This window comes from Triturus cristatus, chromosome 12, assembly GCF_964204655.1.
Source record: "Triturus cristatus chromosome 12, aTriCri1.1, whole genome shotgun sequence".
NCBI lineage: Eukaryota > Metazoa > Chordata > Amphibia > Caudata > Salamandridae > Triturus > Triturus cristatus.
The window spans coordinates 810,020,447-810,039,709 of NC_140595.1; the positions used below are offsets into that span (position 1 = coordinate 810,020,447).

Consider the following 19,263-nt stretch of genomic DNA (forward strand, 5'->3'; position numbering starts at 1 on the left):
GGAAAGTGTAGCCTCTGTCAAAACAGGAGTCTCCTCAAAGCGTGGAAGTGTCCAGGACTTGCCATCTCCTTTTCTGAAAAAGAAGAGACTTCACCTTGAGGAAGTGTCTACAGGCAAAGTCTCTGTCTCCACGTCTGCGCCCCCGAGACGTAGCTCTCAGGCGTCTGTGACTCCGTCAGCACATGTTTCCAGTCAGAAACTTTCAAAACCGTCGACGGGCCCGTCGACGGCCCCTCCGTCGACGAGATCGGCTACTTCATCAGCCTCGTCGACGACGGTGACGACGGTATCGAGTAGATATCCTTCGTCGACGACACTGACTTCGTCGACGTCTTCTCCGTCGACGATAGCATGTGTCTCTTAGAACTGTCTCGTCGACGATACCACTCACTTCTTCGTCGACGACTGGGAAGCTGGCGCTTCCGTCGACGTCCACAACTCCGTCGACGATGGGTAAAAAGAAGAAGAGGAAATCTTCCTCGTCGACGACAGCCTCGTCGACGACAGCCTCGTCGACGACAGCCACACCGTCGACGACAGCCACCCCGTCGACGACAGCCACCCCGTCGACGACAGCCACCCCGTCGACGACAGCCACCCCGTCGACGACAGCCACCCCGTCGACGACAGTCCCGTCGACGGCAACAACCTCGTCGACGGCAGCTCCGTCGACGATTGCTTCGTCGACGGTCGCCTCGACGACGGTAGGGTCAAATTTTGCGACAATGCCATTGGTGCCAATGTCAACACCAGCACCGGGGTCTGTGGACAGCTCCTTAATGCTTCGTCGTAAGGCCATGCTAGACCCAGTTATGTTACCACCTGGACCACGGCCACCTCGTCAACTGTTTCCCTCAGGGGATGAGGACGATTCGGATGAAGGCGATCAGTCTCTTTTTCGGGATGCTCATAGTCCTTCGGAGCTCCATATAAAATGCCAAGAGTCCGAGGAGGATGAATTTTATGAACAGGAAGAAGAGCAAAATACCTCTGCTCCGGTTCCTATGATGCAGCTTCCTGTGCAGCTTGTTTCCAACCTCCAGTATATGTTGGAAGACTATAATCGTCGTTTTCCAGCATCCCCTCAAAATACTCCACGTGAAGCGCCATCTGAGGTTCCACCTCCTATATTGCCAACGATACCCACGCCCTCCACACCTGCACTGCCTTTCAATGCAGAGGATGATAATATGGACAATCCGGATACGGAAGACGGCGAGCTCCCAGAGGACGACACTATGGCGGACTGGGATGATTACCAAATCAATTCGCCCGCATCACCGCCAAGGTCACCAGTCAACTCTCCACCTGTCGACATAACAGGGTTCCATCAGCTGATGGAGAGAGCAGCACAACGCTTTCACCTTCCCATGGTGGTTAGGGAAGAGGACTGTTTCTTATATGACTTCAAGTCCCAGCCTCAGAAACAAGTACGAGCTGTGCCAATCATAGACTTCATATGGAATGAAGGCCTAAAATTAATGAAGACACCTAATTCTATTCCGGCGGTGCTCCCACGCCTGGAGAAAAAATATAAAGCTCCGGATTCTTCCCCAGCCTGCTTGGTGTCTCAACCTAAGCCGGACTCAGTGATCACACAAGCGGCACAGCGCCGCTCCAAGAATCCATCATCTCCAATGTCGGCGCCTCCGGACCGCGACGGCCGTCGCCTGGATGCTATAGGCAAGAAGTTTTCAACCATGGCGTCAACAACTGTCCGGGCTGCGAATTCCTTGGCTATCCTCGGCCGCTATGATAGACAGATGTGGTCGGACATGGCTGCATTGGTCAAACTTATACCGGAGGATTCAAGAGCGGAAGCTCAGAAAATCCTGCAAGAGGGAGAAAGGGCGTCATCCGAGATCATTGACTGCTCTGTTGACATCGCATCCACCGGTTTTCGCCAATTGGCGGGAGCAGCCGTCCTAAGAAGACAGGGCTGGCTTCGGTCAACCTCTTTTCGGCAAGAGGTCCAGGCTAAGATTTTGGACATGCCATATGACGGGGAGTCATTATTCGGCCAGCATGTAGAAGATGCCTTGCAAACCATTAAAAAGGATACGGATACGGCTCGTTCCCTCGGCACTCTACAGTTTAAGAAGCAGCCCTTTCGAGGTGCGCGCGGCCGCGGCACCTCCTCATCATCATCCTTTCGTGGCTCCTCGTCCCAATACCGCTCGTACAATCAGGGGCAACAGCGGTACTATTCACAACCGCAGCAGCCCTACAGACAGCAAACTAGCAAGTCATACAGAGGAAAGTCGAATTACAGAGGAAATTCAACCAAGAAGCAGTGACTCTGTACGGAAAGAACTTCCTTTTCCCAGTTGTCCTCTAGTTCTTGTTGGAGGAAAAATCTCCCAGTTCTTTTCAACCTGGTCCTTGATCACTTCGGACCGCTGGGTCCTGGATATAATTTCAAGGGGCCACGCCCTAGAGTTTGTGAAGGTTCCTCCACGCACACCTCCATCCGGGCCACCACCCGCCCATCTCAGAGAACTTTTCAAACAAATCAAAATAATGTTAAACAAGGGTGCCATCGAAGTGGTTCCGAAATATCAAAGAGGGTTGGGATTCTATTCCCGTTTTTTCCTCATACTAAAGAAATCAGGGGAATGGCGTCCGATCCTCGATCTCAGATTGCTCAACAAATTTCTCAAGACTCAGTCCTTTCGGATGCTCACATTGAAGGACATCCTCCAATTCTTTTCTCGGGAGGATTACATGACAACGATCGATCTGCAGGACGCATATTTCCATGTGCCCATTCTACCGCGCCACAGGAAATACCTACGGTTTCGAGTGGGCCACAGGGACTACCAATTCAAAGTCCTACCCTTCGGACTCTGCTCAGCCCCGCGGGTCTTTACAAAATTCCTAGCCCCGGTGGTGGCTCACTTACGACAAGAGGGTATTCAGATATACCCCTACCTGGACGATTGCCTCATCAAAGCTCAATCCTCTCACCAGGCGGCCCTCGATACCCAGCGCTGTCTCGATCTGTTTCAGTCCCTGGGGTTGTCGATGATTGTACAAAAATCTCAACTCACGCCGACTACGTGCAAGACTTTTCTCGGCGCTTGTATCAATACGAGCACAACCATGGCCTTCGCTTCAGCAGAACGTCAGGAACGGATTCAACAGCTTGCGAGCTCCATCGCAGCAAAGCAGTCAGTTTCAGTCCGCATATTAAAATCCTTTCTGGGAATGGCGTCCTCATGCATCGCTTTGATCCCTCTCTGCAGACTAAAAAGTCGCATCATCCAAGAGGAGTTAGACAAGCAGTGGCGCCAGGTTTCCGGTTCCTTCAACGATCAGGTCGTGGTGTCACCCCGCATGGCTCAAGCGCTGCATTGGTGGACTTGTCCTGCCAACATCGCAGCAGGAACATCCTTTCTGTCGTCAACCCCAGAACTCGTCCTTACCACGGACGCATCCATGGAGGGTTGGGGAGCACATTTTCAAGATCTATCCGTCAAGGGCCTATGGTCAGCGGCTCAGCGTTGCTGGCACATCAACAGACTGGAACTGATGGCCATTTTCTTGGCGTTGAAATCCTTCCGCCTGCAATTCCAAGGGAAGTCAGTCCTCATTCAGACGGACAACACCACGTGCATGCACTACCTGAACAAACAGGGCGGGACAAGATCTCCACTGCTCTCCCGTCTGGCGCAGAGCATTTGGAGTTGGGCCATACTCCATCAGATGACGTTACAAGCAATTCATCTGCCCGGCATTTCCAATACTCTGGCGGATGCACTCAGTCGGTCAGCATCATCAACCCACGAGTGGGAGTTACATCAACCGACGCTGGAATTCGTCTTCAACCTTTGGGGTCACCCGACAATCGACCTCTTCGCAACCCCGCAGAATGCAAAATGCCAGTCCTACGCAAGCTGGTTTCCCCACGAAGGGTCGTGCGGAAATGCCCTTTCGATCAATTGGTACGGGATATTTGCGTACGCTTTTCCGCCGATTCCGTTGATTCCACGAGTGCTGCGGAAGATGAGACAACAACCGTGCCATGTACTTCTAATAGCTCCACGGTGGCCTCGGCAGGCATGGTTTTCGGAGTTGCTTCTCCTATCCCAACGCGAGCCCATCCTTCTCCACCTGAAGCCGGATCTGCTCACAATGAACGATGGTCGGATATGCCATCCGAATCCCAGATCTCTCAGCTTGTCGGCTTGGAACCGGAGCACCTTGAATTTGCTCATTTGAACATTCCTCCAGCCTGCAGGGAGGTGTTAGCTAAGGCAAGAGCTCCATCCACAGTGAAAACGTATAAGCTCAAATGGAAGCGATTTTGTCATTGGTGTGCTTCTGCCCACATTCATCCTGTGCACGCTCCTCCAGAACACATTCTGCCGTTCTTCCTACAACTAGCGCAGTCTGGATTATCGCACTCTACCTTAAAGGTCTTTCTAGCGGCAATATCTCGCTTCCGACAAGATGGCTCGTCCTCTCTCTATTCATCCAGAGTCATACAACAATTTTTCAAGGGTCTCTTCCGCATGTTCCCGCCCATCCGGCGTCCTCCACCCACGTGGCGCCTGAACATCGTACTGGCTCAGCTCATGAAGGCGCCTTTCGAACCTATCCCCTCAGCGGATGTCAAATTTTTAACTTGGAAAGTGGCCCTCCTCCTTGCTCTGACCTCTTCCCGCAGAGTCAGTGACATTCACGCTTTTACAATAAAGCCTCCGTTCCTTCAATTCAGATCGGATTGTGTCATCCTCCGCACTAATCCGGTTTTTATACCTAAAGTGCCATCCGATTTCCATCTTAACGAACCAGTGCTCTTAAAGACTTTTTTCCCGCATCCACAAACCCCGGCGGAGCAAAGCTTACACTCTCTGGACTTGAAGAGATGTCTAAAATTCTACATTAGCAGGACTCAATCCTTTCGCAAATCTGACCAGTTGTTTGTGGCCTACGGGCGTGCTTGCAAAGGACAATCTGTCACCAAACCTACTATTGCCCGTTGGGTTTCATCAGCAATCTCTTTTTGCCATCAAAAGGCTGGTAAGCCTCTGTCTTCGGGAGTGAGAGCCCATTCAACGAGGGCTATGTCATCTTCCACTGCCCTGTTCGCTGGTGTGCCCATCCATCAAATATGCCGGGCAGCTACGTGGTCCAGCAGGCACACGTTTACGAAGCACTACTGTCTGGAATCCATTAACGAAGCAGACACGGCTGTGGGACAGGCAGTTCTACGAAATCTGTTTAAATAAGGTGAGCCTCTGCTACTTCCCTCCTCCTGGGGTATTATTATTATTATTATTATTGCGCTTTAAATACATTGTTTGTATTACATGCAATATCAATACGGCTTGGTCAGCCGAATACTGTTTACTGCTTACTATTCTATTCAAGCATGTGAATCTATGAAAGACACCCCAAATACTGGAGAAGAACAAATGTTACTTACCTGTAAACTGTGGTTCTCCAGTATTGGTGTCTTTCATAGATTCACATGCGACCCACCCTCCTCCCCTCAGAGGCTCTCTTCTCCTCTTTCGGCTCTATGGTCACTCTCGTGCTCGAAAATCTGAGGGCCTGAGCCTCTGAGGAGAAGGTTCTAGAGGGTGCTAGCGCCTGATTGGCTGGAGTTTGGACTATAAAGTGACAGTGATATGTTAGCAAAGTGATTCTTTTTCTCTATGCTTTCCTATGTCTCAATGCTATCCTATGGTATTTTTAACTTGTTACGTTATTTGAACTATATATATATATGTTTATTTGGGTATGTATATACTCTTATGTGGTTAGGTATGTGTATATGTATATATACATGATACTTATTGCCTTTTATATATACCGTGGGACTCCCACTTCGACGACGGGGAATATTCAAGCATGTGAATCTATGAAAGACACCAATACTGGAGAACCACAGTTTACAGGTAAGTAACATTTGTTCATTCAAACCATGCAGCACCTGCCACCGCACCATGTCTGACGGGTCCACACTTTTGTCTCTGGTGCCTAGAGCGCTACCACGACATGTCGTGCTCTGGTTGCCGGGCCATGGCACCAAAGGCTTTGAGGGAGCAGTCCCGAAAGCTGCTTGCTGTCTGGCAATTGACTCCGTCGCTCGCCCTGGAGGTCTTGTTTCCAGTCTGAGAGGAAGGTCCAGGCACTGCTCCAGGAGTCCTAAGCCCTTGTCCCCCTGCTCGAAGCCGTCGGGTAAGAGGCATGAGAAGCACAAGAATGCGAAGTGTGCTTCCTGTCCATCGGCTAACACAACAGAAGATCCTCGACACTCTAGGCCTTGTTCTGCGGAACCTGCACCAAGGTCAGCTCCAGTCCAGCTTAAAGATTTGAGACGTCATGTGCCTTATGTTTGTGTGACCTGACCTTCCCAGCGCGCCTTCGGGCCCTGGAGGCTCAGGAGGGGCTCAATCGAGTTCCACACCGGCAGCTCTGACACCAATAGCCCTAAAAGGAACTATGGGTGTATCTGGACCGGTGCCAGTCGTATCCCTTCGGCTTTACCCCACGCCGGCATATGCGCCGCAGCCCCCTGCACCTTTTAACGCAGATTCCAGCGCCAACGGCACCCTTTGATCCTAGGTCTGTTCCTCAGCCTTATTTTGAGGGGCCAGGAATGGAGGAGGCTTGGGAGATGTCCCCAGACCCTTTACAATACATGCCGGAGCACGACATGGACTGGTATGAGGAACTGGGTAAGGCCAGTGGTGTGGATACCTCCCTGGATTCTGGTATGCTCTCCCCTTATTGTGGCTACGGAGGAGGGAGCTTTATATGCTATTGTGGTAAGGAGGGCAGCCAGGGTCCTGAAACTTCAGCACACTTCAGTGGTCGTCCAAACTAACAACTTGACTAAGGTCCTGCAGCCGGGTGTCTCCTCCTTGGAACCCCTCCTGCCTTTCAACGAGGCCTTTTCTGATGTCCGTCTGTGCTGGGCTTGGACCAGGGGCTCCTGTTAACTGGCTCATCACCTGCTGCCATCGCCCTGCACTTTGCGCCCTCAAATTCCAATCACCCTACCCTCAGCTTTTTGCTCCAAGCTGCTACCTCACAGGGTGTGTACCCTTTCGCACCACTGAATATGGAATCTAAAAGGCTGGATAGTTAGGGCAAAAAGATTTTCTCTTCCACCAGCCGTTCCTTGCAGTCTGTGAACAAGGCATGCCTCTTTGGCCATTATTCCCACTCGTTCTGGGAAACTGTTGTGCAGGTGCAGCCACAGGTTCCGGAGGAGACCTGGGCCTTTCTCTCCCAAGCGGTATCAGACAGGCGAGATGCAGCCAAGTTCCCCATTTGTTGCGGGCTTCATACCACTGACTAGCTGGGCAGAGCAATGTTGTCAAGTGAAGAAATGCATGTGCTTATCGTATATATTGTTGCTTTTCCCCTTTGTCCCAGACCTTGTATAAAAGTGCTACTTAGGGGGTTCCTTTTTTCTTAAAATACTTTAGTCATATTGCTCATCCCCTACTATACCTGAGCAACTGCAGTGTACTTGTGTTGAGAACTGGCTTTTTGTTGCAGTTACCCCCCACTTTTAGATTTCTTTTTAGCTACTGTATTCTGATTTTCGACTGACCGTGCACTGAGGCCTGCTAACCAGACGTTGGTTTGCCAGTGTTCCTTCCTATTTGTGCTTATTTGTGTTTCAGGCAAAGCAGCAAGAACAAGCCATTCTTTGTCATGGAAAAGTTTTCATTTCAAAGTGCCTAATGCTTCATGAGGACACAAGAATTTTGAAAGATCACAAACACTTTTCATCCCTTTATAGTCTAGTGCCACAAACCGAGCACTAAACATAGTGTATGTATAGTGCTGTTGTGCAGGAGTGATTCCTGTCGAAGGGGATGCCTACAGATGGACTTACAATTGAAGTGTAGGATAAACCTGGTTGTGTGTGTGTGTGTATATGTGTGTGTATATATATATATATATATATATATATATATATATATATATATATATATTACCTACTGGCGGTCGCCAGTAGGTAGTTATAGTTAGGACCACGTTTCCATAGGAAATCCGCATCATTCTATTTTGAATAACTTTGGCGCCGGTCGACGAATCCTCGCGAATTTTTCAAAATAGGTGGGGCGCTACGCTCCGCTCCTTCCCTGAAAGTCTCGGGGGGGATTCGTCAAGCGGGGGCTGAGATAAAAGGGGGGTCCCAAAACGCGTTTTTCCCATGCATTTTTCCATAGGACCTTTAGACAGGGCTACAGCCCGAACGGCTGAACAGAATTACTAGAAATTTGGCAGAGAGGTAGTCCTCAGGTCAAGGAAGTGCCTTTTGTAGGTTTGGTGTAAATCTGTTCAGTAGATTCTGAGAAAATTGCCTTTAAATCAATATATATATCTGAGCCAGCTTACGGTGCGCTTACGGTGCGCTTACGGTACGCTTACCGTACGCGTACGGTGGCGTGCGCGAGCGCGATTCTGATTGGCTCTTAGATCTTAGTAAATATTCGAATCGGCCGAAACCAGGAAGCGGCGGCCGCCATTTTCTCTCTCGCACTGAGAGTGATGTTTAAATATAAAGCACAAAAACATGTAAAGGGGCTGTTTAGACAGCTCCCACACACATAGCAATGTTGAGGGAGTCCCCAAAGATCCCCCAAGGGGTAAAGTAACTTAGCATTTAAAAAACCGTACAAATTCACTGAAAAAACCATAGGTTTCACACACGTTATAGTTAGGAATTAGCATTTAAAAAACCTTGCAAATTCACTGAAAAAACCATAGGTTTCACACATGTTATAGTTAGCGGAAATTTTACTGATAAAAAACCAATGAAATTCCCCCGTTATAGTTAGTGCAGGCAACTATAACTCACGCGACCGCAATCTTCTGCTGATGACATATGTGTCTTTATGAAAAAAAAATATTTGTAATATATGTATAGCTAAAAATGTATGGAAGAAGACATGGGCAAATAAGTGTCTAAATACAGTATTAGCATCAGCAGAGTATTGCGGTCGCGTGAGTTATAGTTGCCTGCACTAACTATAACGGGGGAATTTCATTGGTTTATCAGTAAAATTTCCGCTAACTATAACATGTGTGAAACCTATGGTTTTTTCAGTGAATATATATATATATATATATATCATTCATTCTTGATCTTTATTTTGGTCACCTGGACCATAAAAGAATACATTATAAAACATTTTTAAAAAAACGAAGGGTACAGTAATAATTTTCAGATAATTGACCAGAGTATAAAATAATCATTCAGTTAATAAAAGCTTAATACATTTAGTACGACTGTGCCACATTGCCGTTAAAAATTTTGAAACCGCAAACACAGTTGGGGCCGAGAGGTCTCTTTTTAAGATCCTGTATGCCGGAAGGTAGCTCCTGAAGCCCAGGTTTTTGAGGATTGGGACGAGCCAGTAGTGTCTTGCTCTTCTATAAGCCGGGCAAAAAAATATTATGTGCAAGTCCCACTCCCTCGGATGCGCACAAGCTGGGCATTGCGGTGAGGTCTCCGAGTTTGTCCAGCAGGCAGTGTGCGCTTTGAGAGGAAGGGTGCTGTACCTCCATTGCATAAAGAGCTTCCTGGTAAGCGGAGGGCCTATATTGTCATATACTAGCTCTTGACAGTATAGGTCTTTGGACTCCAAGAATTTGCCCGTTAGGGACCTCTCCTGTGTGTTTTTAATTTGGGCACGTAAATGGTGTTCATAATAGTCTTTAGCTAGAGATTTCCTTGAGATTCTGGGGAATGTTTTCCGGATGAGACCATAGATTCTGTCTTCCTAGTGCCTCACATATTTGTTTGATATGTCTGAGCCAAGGAAATCGTGCAGGATTGCAAAGTGTCAAGATTTCCTGGAGCTCAGATCTATAATCAAACAGTTCCGGTGTAGACCATAGCTTTCGCCAATACAGTAAGGGTTTGAGGCCCAGTTCTTCCGTAATTGGTCTGAGGCCTAGGTCAAGTCTCAAAGGTAAAAGGGGGGTGCTGGGGGGAAGACCTGTTAGTTGTCTGAGAAAATGATTCTCAGTCACCTGAATGGTCTGAGTAGCAGTGTGTCCTCATATTTCAGCCCCGTAAATCACTGCCCCTTTTGCCTGTGTCTTGTAAATTTGTAGGCGAGGAGAGAACGGTTGGTAAGTCAGGTCTCGGGACATCCTTGCCAGTCCTCCTGTCATTTGGGTTAGTTTTAGGTTCGCCCTAGTGCGGTGCGTATCCCAGGACAAAGACTGATTCAATGTTATCCCCAGGTACTCAAATGTAAAGACCCTCTCTAACCTGGAGGGCCCGAGAGTGGGATTGGGGCGAGTGTTTGATGGGGGGTTGAAGATCATGTACTTAGTTTTTGACGCATTGATCTCCAACCCCCGAGACGTACAAAAGAGTGCAAACCCATCAAGAATCCGTTGGATGCCCATCGGAGACTTGGAGAGCAACAGGGTATCATCCGCGAAGAGAATAGCGGGTACCCTCATGCCTCCAAGCCTCGGAGCGTCAGTGTCTTTCAACGCATTCAGGTGGCTAATCACCCCGTTGACAAAGAGGCAGAAAAGAGTCGGTGCTAACACACAACCCTATATATATAATATTATTTTTTTAACTGGGGTACCAAGACTAAGAGCTACACATTTGCTGACTGGGTACTGGTAGGTTTGTTTTCAGTGCAGCATCATATGTATTTTACACAAATTGTTGAAGGGAGAGAGAATATTTACAAATTGGTTTTCTGTTACTTTGTGCATGGCAAACTTGGAAAACGAGCTACATTGTGAATAAATACTTATTGTGTACAACTTTCTTTCCGAAGAACCCTCGAGTTTCTTAAGAATTGGAATTGGTTTGTATCCCACATATGTCTGCTATAGTGCTTTGTTAGTGGACATTTTGAGGCCTGTAGCAGACTACTACAGATAAATCGTGTCACATAATTCATTCCACTAGCTGGACAGTTTGTTCATGCTGTGCCTCATAATGTCAGTGGCCCGGATTTTACCATAACTCACAGCTTGTCTGTTTTGTATGCACTGCATGATGAAACCATGCTTCCCATGAAGCAATAATGTAAGGAAAGTGTGCTCAATGCAGCTGCAGTCTGGGACCAGTAGGGATTCCTATAGGCTTTTCCCAAAATAGTTAAAGCTATTCATGATTCAGCCCCTTGAGTATACAAAGCATGTGCGACTAGAATAGAATCATTTCAGCACTAGTGTTGAAGGTAATTAATGCAAGTTTGGTAAGTTCACATCACTGCCTTCTCTTTTTCTTTCTGGCCACTCATGGGATCTCTGGTGCAGTTTGGGGTGTAGAATGGTGAATGTATGATCTTAACAATAGTTGTGGGATGGGCCCGGTCTCCTCTTACTGGAGAGGTAGTGGGGCTTGTGATTTATGGTAAGACCTGATTGGAAAAAAGTAGTTCCATGTGGGATTCGGATTCTGTGCAACATTCTAGACCTAATCAAAACGTGAATTTCGTATTTTTTGACAGGGCTCTCTTGTGCCTCTTTCTCATGAATGTCTCCTTACACTGAAGGGTGCAGGAGTATCGCTGCTCAGCATCTCTTTGCCTCTAAAAATGTGATGCCTGGCCAGGGCGCACCTCCTACAAAGATGTGGCACTTACTATAGAAGAGCAGCCCTTTATCCGTCACCATGCAGGCAGCAGCACAAGATCCATTCACACATTCTAGATCGTTTTCATACAGTTTACATGAGTTGTTGACAGGTCTGTTCCATACATAGTTTTTTCCACTTTGGTACCTACTCTAGACTGACCTATGTTTTCTGTTTGTCCACAGAACGTAGCAAGACAGAATAACGACAGTGATTGTGGGGCCTTTGTACTGCAGGTGAGTGTCTGAGCACAGCTCGGCTTAGATTTCCTGGGTGAGGTGGGGTCATAGGGTGACTAAACATTGTGGAGGCTGGAGAGACCCGCTTTTGTTCTCAGCCATGTTAAGTAAATGTTTTGTTGATTTTTTTTTTTTTTTTTTTTTTTTGCATTTAAAAAAAAAAAAAAAATTAAAAGCAACATGGAGTTGATAAATTTGGGACTTGTAGAATAACGTTAATGCAGTCATGGAAAATGTTTTCTTTGATTATCCACCTAAATTTCTCCCATTTTTTAAAAATTATTTTTGTTCAAGGTTTTTCTACTTGTCCCCTCATCTTCGGACACGTGATATCCCAAAGGACTTTGCGATACATTTTTGCAAAGCAGAAAATTGGTTTTTGAGGCATGTCGCTGTAGATACACATGCTTTGTATACTCCTGCCATCTACTGTTGGGTCAGGATGTTAGTAGTTTTTCTTCGAAGATGTGTTTTGAGTCACAAGGTAAAGTGGCTCCTCCTCTTGGCAATAACGCGCATGGGCATCGTCTGCATTATTAGATTTTCTTTCTGTCATCTGGTTCAGATGTGTATTACGGCGCTCCCGAAAATGCTCTCTAACAGGATCCTTTCGATTTGTAATTACTCTGCCCTCATTGATGATTGTCGAATGCATTTCCCTCCCTCACGTATTGAAATTCGGAAGAGACTCCATCGGGTTGGAACGTTACGATCGCGGCCTTCAGGCCTCGACAGTCCGGGCTACTTTACTATCATTCGACTCCATTGATGATACTCTGATAATGGAACAGACTTAGTTTTGATTCTGCCCCCAGTGCCATTCTAAGTACCTGCAGACCGATGTTCACTAGGTCTTTCATCTGTGCTTATCCCCGAGCACAGAGAAGAAAATTGTGAGGCCTGTTGGTCGTTTTGAAAAAGTCCCTGTAGGACCATCTGGCACAAGGCAGAGATATGCAGACGTGAAATCGAATACATGCCTGATATCTTCGGACAGGAAGATATCGAACCAGAAGAGGAATATCTTGAGGCCTTTGCAGTCAAAGAAGGGGACCTACTCTCTTGAACATACAAGAGTTGCAAATTGGTACTCTGGACTTTAGAGCTGTAAATGATGTCACATTAGAGCACATTGGAGCTTGAATTGATATTGTACTCTGTGGTTAATTTTCGCAGGTGGTTGCTAGTGGTGGCCACCGGCACTCCCTTTTTGGGAGCCGACACTTTTCTCTGTTTGGATGTTGATGAAAGCAAGAGAGGAGGAAGCACACAAACTGGCAAGGAGGAAAAGATTCGACAGCAAAACTATCTCAAAGGGAAAAAGCAGAGACTGGCAAAAGTGAGATAATGGGGCAGGGAGTGTCTGGTAGTGGATCAGAGGCCTGGGGTGAATTCAAGAATATGCAGACTTGGTATTCGGCGCACTTACAATTTAACATCGCTGTCCGTGGCTTCTGAGCAGAACTTTGGGCACTGGTAATCATTCTTTTACAAATTAAGCTCTGATTCATACTAGACTGCATAGAAGCCATAATTAATACTACAATAAACCTTGCTTGTGCTGCAATTTTTGTTACTTAAGAAACTCAGGCGTGCATGTTAATCTACGCCACGACATCTGTATCCATGGAGAGGACAAGTTCAACATATCCTCTAAATCTCTTGCCGCCTTCCTCAAACAGTATCATGCACAATAAGTAACCTCCCCAATCCCCGGACCTAATCTTTGCAGAGGTATAGATTGCCATCAAAAACCCCATCTTGGTCTGATGGTCAGACCATCTTTAGATCCCTTCTGAAATTCCTTTCGCCCACTCTTTCACTAAACAGCAACCAAAATGTTACGGCGTGAAATGAAGAAACCGCAGAGCCACACATTCTGAAACCCTAGGCTAGCGCATAACCTGATCTCACGCTGATGAGCAAGATGTCATTAACTAAAACATTGAACCAGCAACCCTGGACGAAATGGCACCAACTGTCTAAAAGGTTTTTTTTCTTTAACAAAAAAAAAAGCTATAGCATCGTTCTCCAAAACAAATTGACATGGTAAAATGTGACTGATTTGTACAATTTCTTGCTGGCGAAACACAAACTTAAATACCCTAGTAGCTATGGAGAATACAATACCCTCCCTTCTGAATGAAAAAGGAAACGTCTGACCAAATGGGACTCCTGTGAACCAGTTGCAAGCAACACTTTAGTAAAGCGCTTAAATATGTAACCTTCATGGGATTTTTTTTTATTACATTTTTTCCAATTGCAAACATAGCAACTGCATATGAGCTGAAAGTTAATCTCTGGCAGCAAACCATACAGGTTACAGAATGTGTATAGCTGAATTACAAATCAGCAGCACAGCGATCAAACTTGGAATTGCTCATCCCATGTTTCTCCAGGGGGGCTATCATGCTGGTTCACCATAGTGGCCGTGCCCTCAAGGCATCTCCACGCCACTCAATAGGTATGACTGGAGAGATCCCAGAAAGTCTATTTGCCCATGGTAATATAGAGCATTACTTCTCCAGTTGTCCTGCAGTATACCATATTGGATAGAGGATACACTCCTGCCCCAATCACAGGCCACTTGCCTCTTGGATAATTGTAATGCAATGGGCACAAAATGACACACCTGCAGTGGAACTTGTATAATGCAACCCAGCAGTACGGTCTTAGAGAAACAATCCTCTCTACCATTATTGAGATGCGGTTAAAGACTCTACACCAATATTTATACATTTGAGAGCAACTCCATGCTAGGTGTACAAAGTCCGCATCTGGTGCTCTACAACACCTAAAGCAGGAATCTGCGGATAGTTTAACCACTTCATAGGACTGCTGTCAGCCTGATGTATACATTTGAAGTGTAGTGTGAGGAAATTGGGTGTATTATATGGTGTGGTTGTATGACCTCACGGTATACTACACTTACCAACCCTTTCAGGACCAATAGGTTCTGTTTGTTAAACCTTAATTAAACTCCGTTCTAGGTAGCTGGGGCTCTGAGCAGTCCGGCTTACACAGATGAACAAGTGTTAGACATTTTTCAGTGCCGAAACGATTGAAGAAAGAAATCCACGACACACATCTGACGCCATATTATAAAAAGAATAGGCCGCATTTTTATGTGTTTTTAGATGCCACAACAAAAAAGATCCACAGGATGGTTCAGGAGATGCAGCCGTTACAAAGTACACTAAATTTGTAGTTTTTCACTTGACCTCGAAAAAGCATTGGCAAATTCACCGAATTTGACAGTTGGAAACTTTCAAGAAAATCTTGCGTGTCGGTATCAATGTGGTTACTTTGAGTTACTTTAGGCGACCAACTTCAGCAGGAGGCCAGTCAGGGGGACCAGCTAGGTCCTCCAAAATAATTACCTAGGAGGAAGAAACAGTCTTCAGTAAGTCATAGGTTCTTTTATCCCTTTGCTATAAGTTTCTATGGATGTGGTCCTGATGCAAGGGGTACAGGATGCTTAAAGATGCTGTGGATACAATGCAGTTGTGGGGACAAGGGGGGATTTCTGCAGCTACTCCCCAGTCCACAGACTTAGTGAGGCGGTCTTGGCCACAAGGGTCGACATCCCTCTAAGTCTTCTTGGTTCTGGTAGAAGTTCAGTTGCCATTTTGCTACCTGTTGCCAGATATTGTGGTTACAGACAAATCCTTTCTTGGGCAATAACTTGTCTTCTGCACAACAAACTCAGACTCCTCTCCCTGAGGCAGCAGACACTAGTGCAACTTTGAGCATCAGGTCCTGGTCTCTGGTGTTGCAAGGCGACTAGTGCCTACAATGCAAAGATCTGGGCTATCATTTTGCCCCAGCAGGTTCCCTCAGCTGTTGTGGCCCTGTGCTATGAACAGGTCAGCCAAACTGACTCTTGGAGTCTCCTGCTTCAGCTGGGCTCCGGAGAAGACTTCTCCACAATCCGCACACGGCAGGTACAGTCCCTTCTCATTTGCTAGCCACCAGGTTCAACAAGTGCAGTTTACATCAGTACAGCCTCTTTGGTTGTTCCTTGGTGCATCAGGGCAGTCCTTCGGTCCTCTTCTCAAGTCCTTAGAGATTTGTGTTCGGAGTGTCTTTTTTTTATCCTCAGAAAATGCCCTCGGGGTAGTATGTGTTCAGTGCCAATGGGCTGCTAGGTTCCCTCCCTCCTGATGACCACTTCCTGCAAAGTGAAACATCTGGCTATCTCCGAATGCACTATTCTGCCTACTTCAACATAGAAGAATCCCTCTCTTGGTGTCCAGAGCTCCCTAGCCCAACTCACATGTGGGGCTACACACCTCTGGAAAACCGTCTGACAACTGGTTTTCCCTCTCCTTCCCTAGTGCAAGCCTATCTTCCTAATCAATAGGGCAGCCCCTCTCCCAAGTGTTCCCCATGTGCTCTTAAGACCGCTTAACCTCTGAAGCTGTGTTTTTTAGGCTAACACCTGAGTGACTTCCTGCCAGAGAGAGGAAACTCCTCTCCACCACACAAGCTGCTATTGTCACCTTTCCTGTGAGTAGTTCGTATTTCTTCCCTGGAGAGCAGAAAGCTCTCTAGGATATACCCCCGTGTGCAACCGTGGATGGGCACAGGGGATTTAGGGCAACAAAGTAGCTACTTTGTAAAAGTCGCACACTGTAGCAAGTTACATTAATTTCGACTGGCATCAAGTCAGGTTAATTGTAACGAGTTGTTTGATACCTTCACAGTATCAGCTTTGAGTAGTCCTTGTCAGAAGTTAGGGCTGCAGTGGCAGCCTGCTATTCTGCACTCGCCAATGGGGCTACTATCCTTTTTTACTTGGAAAACTGCTACTATGGACTTTTACTGTTGGAACATGTAAAACACATGTTTCACTTGATAATGTACAGCACCCTGCCTTAGGGCTCGATAGGCCTACTTTGGGGTGACTTATGCACATTAAAAAAGGAGGACATGACTTTAAGTAGCAAAGTAGAGTTAATAGTTCAAAACAGCTCTTCCATTGTGCAGTGGCAGACTAGGAGCCATGTTTGACTCCTCACACCCAGGGTGGCACAGTCGGTGCTGCAGTTCCTGTTCTGACCATCCCACTTACAGGCCTTGGGTACCATATACTAGGTAGAGACTTTACAAGTAAGGCAGCTTATATCAATTGGGTATAAGCCAAATATTCACAGTTTCAGGTCTGGGTATAGGCACTAAGGTCTGGTTAGCAAGCTTCAGTGCACGCAGAGTATAAAACAACTGCAGCATCAGTCCAAAGCTTTGGGGGGGGGGGGATGGGGGGGAGAACCTTGCAAAAATAGGCATCCCCTCGTGTGTAGTAATCGGTCAGCCATTAGGGGGACAGAAGCACCATTTGAGTGATTCAGACTGCCCATTCTTTCTCCAGTAATGTACTACCCAACTTGGTTTCCCAGCACAATTTGGCCTTATTTCCTAGCAGATGGTGACTGTTTGTATAGTGCTGTACAGATTAGTCACTATCTGTTTAATGGGGAGTTCTCTTTACCAGTACTGTTGGAGCTTTGCTAGTCTTTGGTTAGGCTTAGAACGTTGGGTAATTAGCCCTACATAATGTTCTTATTTGATAATCGTCCATTCGATGCATCATAGACTATTGCCTTAGTTCAGTTTTATGATTCCTGCTGATAAATTGGCCATCTATGAAGTCGCCCACAATGACTCTGCCCCAACTCTGTAACCTATGAAAGAGCGCTTTGTCCTCAGTAAGATGATGTAGAACGTGGTGACTGAGTGATTGCTCCGAGGCGTAAACCTTCATGTGGTTATTAAGACCTTACCATAGCTTTTTTGATTAAAAATGTGTTGATTCATATGTGACGTCGGACCCAGACGAGTTCCAGGTGCTCAATCTCCAACCACCGCTGCAAAGGCTGTAGCGAGATATTCGGCACTGGAAGACGCTGCCACTCACCCTGCTGGGTAAGGCAGCTCTTTTCAAAATGATGGCTCTGCCTCGATTCTTATATGCCCTTCACAATACGCCATATCGTGTGCCCGACTCCTACTTTAAGGCAATAAACTCCAAAGTTACTAATCTCCTCTGGGACAATAAACCTGCGAGGATAGCCATGTGCAAACTCGTTAGGAGCTGGTACAACGGCGGCAATGCTTTGCCTGATATCAGAGCATATTATTGGGCCTCGCAACTGACAGTCAATCAATGGCTCCATGTGCCTGAGACTGACCCAGCATTTTGCTTCGATAAGGTGGCCCTGGGAACTGGGGGAATGAATAGGATGCTATACAATAAGAGGAAAATTAAGGGGCTACCGGGACCGACTGCACATACGATTTATGTCTGGCACACAGCGACACAACACCTCGGGTGGGCCGATAAGCTTACGCAGCACACCCCACCATGGGACACTGGTAGACTGGCTACCCTGGGAAACAGTAAAGGGTTTCAGAAATGGGACCTGATAGGAATCTCCCGGATAGGGGACCTATGGAGGGAGGGCAAGGTGGTCACCTTTACTTACCTGCAAGAACACTGAGATGGCCCCTGGGGCAACGGTTTTGATACCTGCAGGTTAAACGCGCACTAGAAAAAGCACTTCCAGCGGCAGACATACTTCCTGAATCGTCCCCCTTAGAAGACCGACTACTGACTGACAATTTGCACAAGAAGACAATCGCCCTTACATACCGGAAAATTATTAATAACCAGACAGACCCCCTGACGCGACTCCGAGCGATCTGGCAGGTGGAGGGTGGGGAAGTGGATGACTCGGACTGGCAGGACGCGATAGCATCACCACGGAAGGTAGCAGTCTCTTCCAAAATGCGCCTCATCCAGCTAAAAATACTACACAGGACCTACTACACGAGTGTCTATGCATAAGATGTGCAGAGCCTTGGACCAGTACTGTTTGTGCAACTGTGAGGGAGTAGGCCCATTCTATCACACTTTATGGAAGTGTCCGGGGATCACATCGTACTGGACAGCAGTAATGGATACCATCACGGAAGTTAGCGGGAACATAGTTCCGCTTTCTCCCAAATGCTGCCTGTTGACCATATGGGAGCCGACCGACCTCAACCATGCAGACAGTGGACAACAACGGGGGCTGATGGTAGCAAAACATAACATAGTTCGGACTTGGGGAGCAGCGCAGACCCCAACAGTGACGGGGTGGTGTAACGACATGGATATGATCATGCTGGCTGAAAAAGCTCCATATGTCCACAGAGGGTGTCCCAAGAAATGGAGTGTGTGGGGCAAATGGAATGAATACAGAGGTTATATATGTACCCCCCCCCCCATGGTTCAGACGATGAGATGTAGTGAACACAAATGTGCAATTTGTGCACCACTGTACATTCTAATGCCTGATGAGATGTTCTCCAAGTATTCGTATCTTTATGTGGAATGTATTGTAGATTTCAATTTAAATAAAATAAAACGTTCCAAAACAAAGTGACTCCAAGCTC

At 46.9% G+C, this 19,263-nt stretch overlaps 1 protein-coding gene across 2 annotated transcripts in view; it reads left to right on the forward strand.

Moving 5' to 3' along the window:
• SENP3 (SUMO specific peptidase 3) overlaps nucleotides 1-19,263 on the forward strand; it is a 253,052-nt gene that overhangs the window by 222,854 nt on the left and 10,935 nt on the right. For both annotated transcript variants that reach the window (XM_085639232.1, XM_085639231.1), the window contains exon 10: nucleotides 11,773-11,823. In XM_085639232.1, coding sequence (XP_085495358.1) covers nucleotides 11,773-11,823 — 51 coding nt within the window. The remainder of the gene's footprint in view (nucleotides 1-11,772; nucleotides 11,824-19,263) is intronic.